At 43.1% G+C, this 12,374-nt stretch overlaps 1 protein-coding gene across 1 annotated transcript; it reads right to left on the bottom strand.

Moving 5' to 3' along the window:
* Positions 1–3,195: 3,195 nt before the first annotated feature.
* KRT6A (keratin 6A) lies at positions 3,196–8,462 on the bottom strand. The gene is made up of 9 exons (XM_084877427.1): positions 7,876–8,462; positions 6,759–6,973; positions 6,366–6,426; positions 6,115–6,210; positions 5,826–5,990; positions 5,222–5,347; positions 4,194–4,414; positions 3,937–3,971; positions 3,196–3,824 (listed from the first exon to the last, which is right to left on the bottom strand). The coding sequence occupies exons 1-9, from the start codon at positions 8,395–8,397 to the stop codon at positions 3,589–3,591; spliced, it is 1,677 nt and encodes a 558-aa protein (XP_084733553.1). The 5' UTR covers positions 8,398–8,462; the 3' UTR covers positions 3,196–3,588.
* Positions 8,463–12,374: the final 3,912 nt, after the last annotated feature.

The raw sequence follows: 12,374 nt of genomic DNA, 5'->3' as shown, positions 1-12,374 counted from the left end.
AATTCATGAAGGAGTATCTCTTCATTTGTTTATACCTGTGATTTTCTTCATCAGTATTTTACAATTTTCCACATATAAATTATCTACATAGTTTGTTATATTTATACCTAAGTATTTAATCTTTTATTATAAAATTATAATTTCATTTTCAGTTCTTCATTGCTGACATAATAAAAAATCGATTTTTATATACAGAAGTTCCCCTTATCCATCCATGGGTTCAGTTACTCACAGTGAACCATGGTCCTAACTATTAAATGAAAATTTCCAAAAATAAACAATGCATAAGTTTTAAATTGCATTCTGTTCTGAGTAGGCTGATAAAATATTGTGCTGTTCCACTCTGTCCCACCTAGCATGTGAATCATTCCTTTGTTCATTGTATCTACACTGAACATACTACTGGCCCATTAGTCACTTAGCATCTATCTCAATTATTAGATCAACTGTCACAATATCACAGTGTTTGTGCTCAAGTAACTCTTATTTATAATGGCCTCAAAACCCCAACCAGTGATGCTGGCAATTCAGATATGCCAAAGAGAAGTCATAAAGTACTTCCTTTAAGTGAAGAGGCATATACTGGTATGCATAGGAATAAAATATAGCATATATATATATATATATATATATATATATATATATATATATATATGGTGGTTTGGTACTATCTATGGTTTCAGACATCCACCGAAGGTCTTAGAATTTATCCCTGTGGATAAGGGGAGACTACTGTACTGACTTATTATTTCCAGGCAATTTTTGATAATGTTTTCTTGATTTTCTCCACAGGCTATTATAGCATATGATAATAAAGACATATTTATTTCTTAATTTCTAACCTGTATGATATTTATTTATTTATCTCATATTATTATACTAGTTAGAACTTACAGTACTCTCTCTCTCTCTCTCTCTCTCTCTCTCTCTATATATATATATATATATATATATATATATATATATATATATATATATATAAAATAGGCTAATATGCAAAATGTCCCCTCAGGAATTTGACTGGGAGACTGGGAGTTCGATCGTTCACTATGATGTGTGCTGACCACCACAAAATGAAGGAAGGCCCCAGGCAGCATCTGGAAGGCCCCTATTGTCCCTGATTGCTGGCCAGGCCTAGGGACCCTACCTGTGCCCAAATTTCATGCACTGGGCCTCTAGTGTTGAATAAAAGTGGATAGAGAACACATACCTACCTTGTTCTCAATCGCAGAAGGAAAGGAGGAAGTCCTCACTAGAAAGTGTGTGTTCTTTATTAAGATGAGAAAGTTGCCCTCTATTCCTTGTTTGCTGAGATTTTAAAAAATCATTAACTATGTTGGATTTTAGCATATACCTTTCCTGCATTTATTAATACAATCAGATGATTTTTCTTCTTTAGCCTTTTGCTATGGTGGGATATACTGGTTGATTTGAATGTTGAACCAGCCTTGCATATCTGAAAGAAACCTCACTTGGTTGTGGGATATACTTCTTTTTATGCATTGTAGGATTTAATTGATAATACATATTTTGTTGGGCATTCTCATGTCTACTGGTATGTCCATAAGAGGTATTGGGCTGTAGTTTTTCTTTCTTGAAATCTCTTTATCTGGTTTTGGTATTTAAATAATGCTGGCCTCATAGAATAAGTTAGAAAGTATTCATTCTGCTTCTCTTTCCCAGAAGAGATTGTCAAAAATTGGGACCATTTCTTTTTTACATGTTTGGTATAATTAACCAATGAAAATATCTGGGCTTGGTGCTTTATTTTATAGAAGGTTATATATTATTTATTCAATTTCTCTAATAGATATAGGACTATTCTTATGATCTATTTCTCCTTCTTTAAGTTTTGTATCTTTCAAAAATATGGCCTATTTTATATAAATTATCAATTTGTCATGTAGTTGTTTATAGTTTTCATTTATTATAGTTTTAATATCCATATACCATTTTAAGCCTCTTTTGTGTATTTCTATATGCTAGATAATTTGCCTTATTATTTTATTTCCATTACTAGAGGCCTGGTGCACAAAATTCATGCATGGGGGGGGGGGGGTTCCCCTCAGCCCAGCCTGCAACCTCTCCAATTCAGGATTTCCCCAGGGATATCCAACTGCTGGTTTAAAACTGGCAGTCGGACATCCCTCTCACACTCTGCTTTATTTAGCAATACAAGTGAGCAATACAACTGGCTCCTAACTGCTCACCTGCCTACCTGCCTGGTCACCCCTAACTACCCTCCCTGCTGGCCTGGTCACCCCACACAGCCTGTTGAGTTGTCATTTTGGTTGTTTCAGCTTAAGCTTTTATATGTAGATTCTTTGTGGATATGCAATAAAAAGTGTGGTGAGTGGGCTTACACTTTGGAAGCCAGTCATTAAATATCTGCTTTTTGGGGGAATTCTGGGCGGAAACTAAATAGGTGCCAAAATGAGAGGATCCCTATGTTGTTGGAGGAATGGTTAGAGCTGAACACAGCAAGATTCTGACAGAGCAGGATCCAGAAATACCCTCTACAAATTAGCTAAGTTAAAAAAAAATTTTGTGGTATAAGAACCTGCGGATTAGGGACCAAACAAACAAACAAAAGAAACACAACGAACTGGAAACAGTGACTGCCCTCAGGAAGCAAAAGCTCATAGAACACTGTTGACCTGTGTCTGAATTTTCCATATTTATTCATAGAAGTCAAAGCAGGTCAGGCATACCTGAGAGAATGTGGGACCCTCTTTGGAGGCACAAAGACATCGAGTTCCTTGAGTCTCTGTGACAGGTTTACAGTAAAAGTTGGTGGGAATTACCATTCTTGTTTTGCCTTTATACTTCAAGAAATCAACATCTGAGCTGTGAGTCTGAATCATGGGTTCCTTAATTAGATCAGCTCTAGTGTTTACACATTTTTCTGTTATAAAGATTATTGGGATTCACATCTAAGGTGTACAACATCCTGAATTTGCACTACTTTCTCAGGATACATCTCCAGACATGGAATACCAGTAAGGAGTGGGCAACCTACTTTACTCAGGCTTCATTTTTCTTGATTACTAGTATATCAAAGTGCTGTTTATTGAAGTTCTCTAAAGAAGGGGAGTGAGGCACATGGGGAATGGGAGTCTCTTCATTCATGAAAAGGAATTTGTCAGGTGATATAGCTCAAAATCCATTGGTGACAAATCAAGGCAGCATAAAACATGCATTATATTACACATCTGCTTTATTTAGCAATTCAAGTGAGCAATATCAGAGAAAACATAGCAGGGATACAGACTGTACATTCTAGAACTAGTGACTTGTGCTTTCATGACCACTGTGTGGAATATGAGAAATTCCTGGGCCAGTAGAAAGCAAGAAGTTGTTCTGTTCTAAAGTCCGACCCAACCAGTAACCTTCTGATGGTAAGCAAATGAAGTTCAGATGGAACAGGTATGAGAAGAGAGGAAAAGTGAGGGAACTTAGCAACTTCAGTTCTAACTCTAGGACTAAGAGAATTAAGTAGCAAGGGGGGAAAAAGCAAACTGAAGAGGAGGCCATGCAGCTGGAGAAGAGGCCTAAGACAATGTGGGACCAAGAGCCAATTGGAGGCCTTCAGTGGTTGTAGCCCTTCCTGCTGGAGGATGAGGTGGTGCTGTATTTGATGGTGGAACTGCTGCCCCCAACAGAGCTGAGGCCACCTCCAAAGCCTCTGCCACTGCCAGAACTGAAGCCACCTCCAAGGCCGTGACCACTGCCATAAGAGTAGCCGCTGCTTCCGCCCAGGCCAAAGCCACTGCCGACACCACCAGCACTGCCATAACCACTGGAGACGGTGGACTGCACCACAGCTGTGAAGGGGAGGGGAACAAGGACACACAGATATGGTGAGTTCATTCTGCCAGCCTGAGCCAAGTCAGAAGAACTCAAGGGTAAGGGAGGGAGGCAAGCAATGATACTTACAGATGTTGACTGGTCCAACACCTTCCCCACTCAGCCTAGGAAGAAGGAAACAGAGAGACCATGAGACCATGAGACCTCAGAGAACCACCACTGGACCAGTGTGGGAAGCCTCCATGTGAGGACAACCCATGGGAAACTGCCTTTTCCATGGTTCTCTGAGAGTAGGAATTTTGGCCATCACTAGGAGCTTTACTTCTCCATGATGTACAGATCATGGAGAAGGACCCAGATGACAGAGGAGGTTGTGAGTTGCCCACCTGCACTCCTCGCCTTCCAGCAGCTTCCTGTAGGTGGCAATCTCCACGTCCAGGGCTAGCTTGACATTCATCAGCTCCTGGTACTCCTTCAGGAGCCGGGCCATGTCCTGCTTGGCTTTCTGCAGGGCATCTTCCAGCTCAATCAGCTTGTTCTTGGCATCCTTGAGGGCCATCTCCCCACGCTGCTCAGCATCAGCAATGGCGGCCTGCAGGCTGGCGCACTAGAGGGGGAGATAAGCAGAATGAACTTGCATTAGCTTGTTTAGTCCTCCAGAGGAAACCAGCTGTGGTTCCTATTTCCCAGTGTGGAAGAGAGCCAGAGCCCAGATGGCATGGAAATGCAGCTCAGACCCTTTCTATCCAGTCTCTGCCCTTTCCAGAAACCTTATCTAACTTATGATTTATCTGAAAGAACTTGTGCCCCTTTGTATTAGCCACCCTGCATGAGGATGTGGGGGCTGACTGATGGAAGGTACTACATCAGGGGACAAAAGAAGAAGTGTACCCACCAACTTGTTTTGAATCTTAACAGTTTTTGATAATCTCATGTAGCAGCCACACTAACTTGTACAAAATCACAAACATTCTCATGGAGGTGATGCGATTCTTCCACCTTACAATTTTAGGTGACACTGGTCTTTGTCAAGTGTCTTTGGTTGACTATCATTTTTTTTTTTACCTTGAATCTTGAGCAGATTTGCATCAATCTTCCTCACTTCCTGGCCTGCCTTTTCTTTCCTAGTTTCCTTCATTCCTAAATCAACTGTTCTCATGTCATCTCTGTTTAATGCTTCTAGACTATATTGTACAGCTCTGACAGGGAAAACTGGTTTTGTCTACTTGGTTCTATCATGCTGTTGAGTTTGGATCCATCTCAACTACCTGTGAGAACTCACTCAGGGTAGACACTGCATTGTGTCCTCTTCCTATTGTTTTCCAAATTCCCTTGAATCACAAATGATGGTTAATGACCACATGGTGGTCTAGCAAGGAAAGGATGCTTTTATTTTCCTTAGTCCCCACCATACCTGTTTCTTGACGTGATCAATCTCAGATCTCAGCCTCTGGATCATGCGGTTGATCTCAGCAATCTCCTGCTTGGTGTTGCGCAGGTCATCCCCATGTCTGCCAGCTGTGACCTGAAGCTCCTCATACTGTAGCAAAGAGGGAGAGAAGCTGATGTATGTGGACTTTTACATGTTAACAGTGACTGTCACACTGTGTCAGGATTTTAATAAATTAAGCCTAATGGCTTCTCCAGAAGGGATTTTTAGAAATGCTGATGTTACTAGCTCATTGGATACTCTAATCTCAGACCAACCTTGTCATGAAACCACTGCCTTTCTATTTCTATTCAGAACCAGCAATGTCCTGCACTGATTTTCTGAGAGCCAGGATCAGTGTGAAGCTAAAGCAATGAGCACTAGTTTCTTATTTACATTAGTTTTCCTCTTGCTTGGGTTTCTTTGACTTACCAGAATTGCACATAAATAATGTAAGCATACACTCTATCAGTGCAAAGTACACATTCAGGTTCCTAGAAGTACATTTTCCCTGTGGAGGCTGGTAGCCTTATAGGTGTTGAGGTAATGAATGCAGGAATTCATCAGCTGCTGCCCAGTCACTGCTCACCTTGGTCTGGTACCAGGACTCAGCCTCAGTCCGACTCCTCTGAGCAATCTCCTCATATTGGGCCTTGACTTCAGCAATGATGCTGTCCAGGTCCAGGTTACGGTTGTTGTCCATGGAAAGGACCACAGAAGTGTCTGAGATGTGGGTCTGCATCTGAGCCAGTTCCTGCAGAACATAAAATGGTGAGATCATTTTCTCCTGTAAAGTTTACAAGCTTCCCAACCCCAATATCTTCCACCCTTTTGCAGAGCCCCATTAGAGTAACTCAAACAAAGGTGTTGATGCTTACGGCTTCATAGAAGGCTCTGGTGAAGTTGATCTCATCCATGAGAGCATCTACCTTGGCTTGGAGTTCAACCTTATTCATGTAGGCAGCATCCACATCCTGGGGAATAAGCCAACACCCTGGAGTGAGCTGAGCCCTCCTTCTCCATCTGCCCATCTTTTGCTTCCCCACCTCTGTCTTCTCAGATATGAGGAGGAATCTAGATTTTCCTCCTTCGGAAAAGAAACATGAACCCCTGGTTGTAATCAGCTCACCTTCTTCAGAGTCACAAACTCATTCTCTGCGGTGGTGCGCTTGTTGATTTCATCTTCATATCTAAAGTGAGAAAGGCATATGTCAGTGGTGACGTTGATACAGAAAAGGCAGCCTGGGGTCAGAACTTTCCATAATGGATATGTCAAAGTTCAGATTTCTTGACAGTAAGCCTCAAAGATTTTTTTTGGTTTGTAAATTGTTTTCTTTTTTACTCTCCCTATCTACCCATATAGCCCTTTTTTTTCTTTCAGGTTTGTTTTTAAGCAACAATTATGATTTTTATTTTCATGGACATGTTTTGTGATAGATCATGGCCACTAGTGGACCTGGACACCCAATGGTCTTAAAGTGTGCACTTTAGACAACTGAACCCATATCTTTCCTTAACTCACTTGCTCTTGAAGTCCTCCACCATGTCCTGCATGCCCCTGAGCTCTGAGTCCAGGCGGCCTCTCTCCCCAACGATACTGTCCAGCTGTCTCCTGAGGTTGTTGATGTACTGCTCGAACATAGGCTCCAGGTTCTGCCTCACGGTCTTGGTGCCCTGCTCCTGCAGCAGGGTCCACTTGGTGTCCAGGACCTTGTTCTGCTGCTCCAGGAAGCGTACCTGGAAGAACAGTTTGGTTATTTACCTGATGAATGATAGAAGAAAGAAATGTGTGCTGGGCTACTACAGAGTGCCTACAGGTATATGTGACAGTCCTGCTTTTCTCCCCCCTCTCCTCCCTTCCCCATCAATCTCACCACTGAAAATTTCCAAAGGGCACTGAGATGCTCTCATGCCCTAATTTATGGAAACTTAACAGTGACTGCCAACATTACTTCTTTTTCTCTTGGCAAGTACAATCGCTCATCTAGTTTAAAAAAATATATTGCACAAAGCTTTTAAAAAAGATAATACCTCAGTTAAAAGGAATGTTAAGTTTTAGAACCTGATTACTAAATTTTAATCTTATTATGATTATATTACAATCTAAGTTTCATTTAGTACATGTCTTTTCTAAAACAAGCTTCCTCGATGGTCGCTACTGAGTCCTACAAATTTAGTATTTCAATGGATATGTAAGTGTTTTTTGTGTTTTTTTTTTTTTTGTCTTTTTTTCTAAATCATGCAGAAATATATTTATTTTTATTTTCCTGTCACACTTTTTCCTCTTGCCCAGAAACCTAGAGCAGTTTTCCAAGGAATTTTATTTTAAATGTCTTAGATTCTTTAGAAGGTAATGCTAACTCTTTCCATTTTCTCATTGTTTTCCCTTTGTTTCATGGATATCAAAAGTTGAGAATTCTTCCTGGACAGGAATGAGAGACATTTAAGAAATTCAGCAGTTCTAAATGGTTTCCATCTCCTTTTGCCTGTGGTCAACATGGAACTAATCTGGCATCCCAGGAGGGACACAGTCTGAGTCCCTTTTTTCCTCTACCCTAGTCTCCCCATGAGAAAACATGTGTTGGTCCTCTACTTTGGAGACCCTGAGTCCCCACGGGAAGACAGGTCCTCTGGCTTACCTTGTCAATGAAGGAGGCGAACTTGTTGTTGAGGGTCTTGATCTGCTCCCGCTCCTCAGTCCGCACCCGCTGGATGGTGGGGTCGATTTGCAGGTTCAGAGGAGTGAGGAGATTCTGGTTGATTGTGACCTCTTGGATGCCTCCAGGGGGGCACACAGGGAAGCCAGAGCCCCCATAACCACCACCGAGCCCAATGCCACCACCATATCCACCGCCATAGCCAAATCCACTCCCTGCTCCACCTCCAAAGCCAAAGCCACCTCCAACTCTGCCACCATATCCTCCACTGATGGCACAGCTGCCACCTCCGATGGAAATCCTCTTGGAGCCCCCCAGGCTATAGAGGCTCCTGCTGCCAAAGCCAGCTCCTCCACACACTCCACCGAGGCCTCCACTGCCCCTGGAGCGGGACACAGAGACACTGCTGAAGCCAGAGCGGCAGCCCCCAGGGACTCTGGCTGAGCTGGCACTGAAGCCACGGTGGCTGCTGCTTTGGGTCCTGATGGTGGATTTGCTCGACATGGTTCCTGAAGATGAGAAGGCTGAAGGAGGCGAGAGAAGCTGGAGGGTAGAGCTGAGAGCAGCAGGTGTGTGATGCGTTGGCAGGCAGCAGTTTATATATAGTGGAAATGGGCTGGGCTCAGTCCTGGAAGGTGAGCTTGCAGATTGGGGAGGGTTGGGCTTTACAAATAGTGAGGTCACCCCCAGCACCTAGAAAGGTATGAAATGTGAACATTTTATATTTGGCTTCCTTTATTCATGGAGAAATTCTCCTGCCCTCCAGCCTTGTCTTGATCCCCACACAATAAGGCTGGATATGAATTCACTGAAGTCATGAGTTAGTCATGATCTCAAACAAAGGAGACAAGGCACTGATTTGTGTAATTGTATCTTCCTTCTGCTTACTCAGCCACTCCTCTGTGTGTCCCCTTCCCACACAGGTTTTCTGCTCTACCCAGCACCACCCTTCTCATCAGGGTGGGACTGTCTCTGAGGGTTCACAGGTATTTGCTCAATGCCCTGAGCAAGAAGTGGCCTGCAGTGTTTTTTTCCGTCTCGTTTGAACCTGCCCTTCTTTTGGGAGCTGTTGCATGTTGTTCCTGGTGGCCTTGTCATGGGATGGGGAATACTTTGGAGTTAAAACTTTTCTTTGCAAGGCAAGAAGGGCAAAAGGGTTGCACCTTTACATTATAATTGCTCTCTGTCCTATTCAATAAGCTTCCCAATTGCTACTTTCCCGAGAGGATAAGAACCTTCACCCAAGGCTACTGTGCCCAGAGACAGAGACATTTCTGCACAGAGTTTCGCTCCATGCCTGTACCTCCCTCCCAAAGTGTGCTTTCCATTGAACTGATGAGAATGTCAACTTGTTTTTCCAACTGGAATTCATGGGACACTATTTCTCTGCTGTTTGCGAATGTTCACTTAGACTTTAACTTACAGAATCTAAAATGAGTAGGACAAAAATTAAGAAATTCACTAAATTTTTATTCCCACAGATTTTGATATTTTTTTAGGGTTGAAGGATCAGACATCTTAATGGGTGTGGAGAGAACATTGAGGGGAATATAGAAGCAGTGAATCATTAAAATGTGCCCTTACATGTGTGATGCTGTCACAAGTAAATTCCAAGTGTATATTTTAATCTCAGCTCTTGAAATCTTAAATCTCTACACATCTTCTTAGAGGAGAGAAGGCTGTCAAATGAGTGGTATGTTTTGTTTAAAGGATGATGCTCATTTTTTTTTTCAGTCCAGACCTTAAAAACTGAGTGCAATGAGCACTGAGAGCAATTATAGGCATGTTGTTCTATGAAAACATATGTTTAAATGGGAAACCAGAGGAAGAAAGACAAACTCCCACACTGGGGTGACCTGAGGACAGGACCTGGTAATATTTTATAAGCAGTCCCATCTTTCCAGTGTTTTCAGGGACACAGCATCCAGGAAGACAGGGCATTTCCTACTCAAAGGAGGTGCTAACTCAGCGTCTGGGTGGAAAGAGATAACTCCTTAAGAAACGGAAGAAGCTCCCCTCCCTCCACCCTGGTTGCACAATGGTTGACCAAGAAACGTGTTGTCACCAAGTTCTGGGAAAGAAGCGTTCCTTCCTGTGGCACTGAGCTTTGATACATGCTACTTTTCTTGGGCCTGAGGCTTTAGGTTTGGCACAGATGATATCAGGTGGGGTAGAAAGCGTTGGCAAGTCAGGTGGGAGCAGCATGCATTTGCCCACTGTTTTATGTCCACGTCAATGCCATGGCTACTTTCACGCTGTGATGGCAGGGTTGGGTGGTTGTAACAGAGAATGTATGACTCGCAAAGCCTAAAGTTCTTACTATTTGGCCCTTTCAGGAAAAAGTCTGCCTCCCAGTCGGTGTGGCTCAGTGTTTGACTGTTGAGCTCTAGACCAGGAGATCATAGTTTGATTCTGGTCAGGGCACATGCCCCAGGGGGTTGCAGGTTTAATCCTCAGTAGGGGGCATGCAGGAGGTAGCTGATCAATGATTCTCTCTCATCATGGATGTTTCTATCTCTCCCTCTCCCTTCCTCTCTGAAATCAATAAAAATATATTCTAAAAAAGAAAAAAATTGCCAAACCCTGGTTAAAAGCATGGGCTCTGAAGACCTAGTCTTCAGACTCTCATGTGTCTGTCTGCAAATTACTCATTTTTACAGATGTCAACTGGGGGTGAGAAATGTACCTATCTCTCATTGTTGTGAGGATTACAGGAAATAATTAATGTAAAGGCCTTAGCAGTACATGTACATAAGTTCTCTATAAAGATGAGCTAATATCATTATTATAATGGAAGTATGGAAAAGACTTGGTGTATCCAGGCACCCACCAGAAGCTTCAAGAACTAGAACACAGGTGCAGCTTGTGTGTGTGTGTGTGAATGTGTGTGTGTGTGTGTGTGTGTGTGTGTGTGTGTGTGAGAGAGAGAGAGAGAGAGAGAGAGAGAGAGAGAGAGAGAGAGAGAGAGATGAGGGGGTGGAGTGAAAGAAAATGAAAGTAGCATTAGTAAGCACCTAGAAGTCACACATAGGCAGATGCCTAGGCAACATCTTGCCCAAGTTGCTGGAAAGTAGCAGTAGTACAAGTCAGAGGGAGAATCAGAGTCATTGGCGGGAACCCAGCAGGCTGCTGCTTCCCTCCTCTGGAGTCAGGCTCCTCTGTTGGGTCCTCATCTGTCCTCTGCTGTGTGCACACAGGGGAGGCTACCATCAACCAGCACAGGTGACCAGATCAGAACTGATTGTATCTATTTCCAGGATAGGGTGGACTCATCTCTGAATGAAGTACATAATTTAATTGCAGCAGGAACCTCACATTCAACCAGTTAGCATAGAAGATGGTTTAACTTCAACATATTACCCAATCCCAAGTTTGACATGCACACCAGACAGCACCATCAATATAAAGTATCGTTCAATTTTCTAATACAAGTATTTCACCTCTTGGTAGATTTATAAGACATTCTCTAATCTACATATTATGTAGTATATTATAACGAAATACTTTTTTTTTCTTCAAAATTTCCATTACCACCTGCCAGAGAATGATGCCCTGGGGTCCAATTCCAGTGAGACTGAGCATGAGTAAGGTCAGTTGAGAGGGCTCATGGGAGATGGCGAGGGCTCCTGAGACAGTAAAGGAGGAGCTGGAGAGAAGCGACCCTGTGGCAGATCCATTTCTGATTCCACTCTTTTCTGGTCCCATCACCGTTAAGGTCAACTTTGTACTTGATTCATTTACTCTTGATTTTCTATATCTTTCTTGGGTTTGAGGAGATGCTCTGTGTTTCCTAATTCACTTTTAGACAGGTCTCCCCCAACTAAGCTAAGTAGTACTTCTTTCCTCCTCTGGAGTCTAGCCCTCTGCTTTGGCATCCAGGAGTGAGTTGTGTTCATAGGTGGTGGGGCTTACTGGATGGCTAGAGAATTGACTTAAAACTCCACACTGATCCTGAATCATGTTCTATAGTAGAGCCCAGAGGAGTTATATCTTCCCAGAGTAACAGGGCGTGGAAGGCCAGATCTTCCTAACTAGATTAGAGCAAAGAGTGATAGTTCAGACAACTATGTGAGAGAGGCTGAAGCAAGCAGTGTGAGTAAGTCCAATGACAGCTGGCCTCCCCAGCAGCTTGCTGAGCCCAGCCTCTACTCTCTCCCAGGAGAGCCTCCTTGCAGTCCGGTGTTGTCTCTTATTGCCAGGGGATGAGGAAGACCTGTGGTCTAAGGCCAGGGATTAATTTGTACTGCATTTGCCCCAGCATAGCTGAAAGCAGGAGGGAACCCCTGATGTCTGAGCTCATGGAAAATCTGCCTCAGAAGGATTTGCCTTGTCTTTCTGCCTCCCTGGGTGGAGCTGACAGATGAGAATGAGGGATGTAGGCTTTTGTCATCACCTATCAAAAGCTTAACACTAAGTGCCTACTCCTGCAGGATGATGCTGTTCAGAGGAAATCCCACAGACCCAGTCCTGTCCCTAGGGAG

This window comes from Pipistrellus hanaki, assembly GCF_964339955.1.
Source record: "Pipistrellus hanaki genome assembly, chromosome: 3".
Taxonomy (NCBI): domain Eukaryota; kingdom Metazoa; phylum Chordata; class Mammalia; order Chiroptera; family Vespertilionidae; genus Pipistrellus; species Pipistrellus hanaki.
This window is presented reverse-complemented; position numbering and strand designations above follow the sequence as displayed.

Bases quoted from the DNA above. Each gene is read 5' to 3' on its own strand.
- KRT6A (XM_084877427.1), bottom strand. From the start codon at position 8,397: ATGTCGAGCAAATCCACCATCAGGACCCAAAGCAGCAGCCACCGTGGC. The intron at 6,974-7,875 runs GTAAGCCAGAGG...CTGTTCTTCCAG, and splicing joins TCGCCTCCTTCATTGACAAG to GTACGCTTCCTGGAGCAGCA. The intron at 5,348-5,825 runs GTGAGCAGTGAC...TCTTTGCTACAG, and splicing joins AGTCCTGGTACCAGACCAAG to TATGAGGAGCTTCAGGTCAC.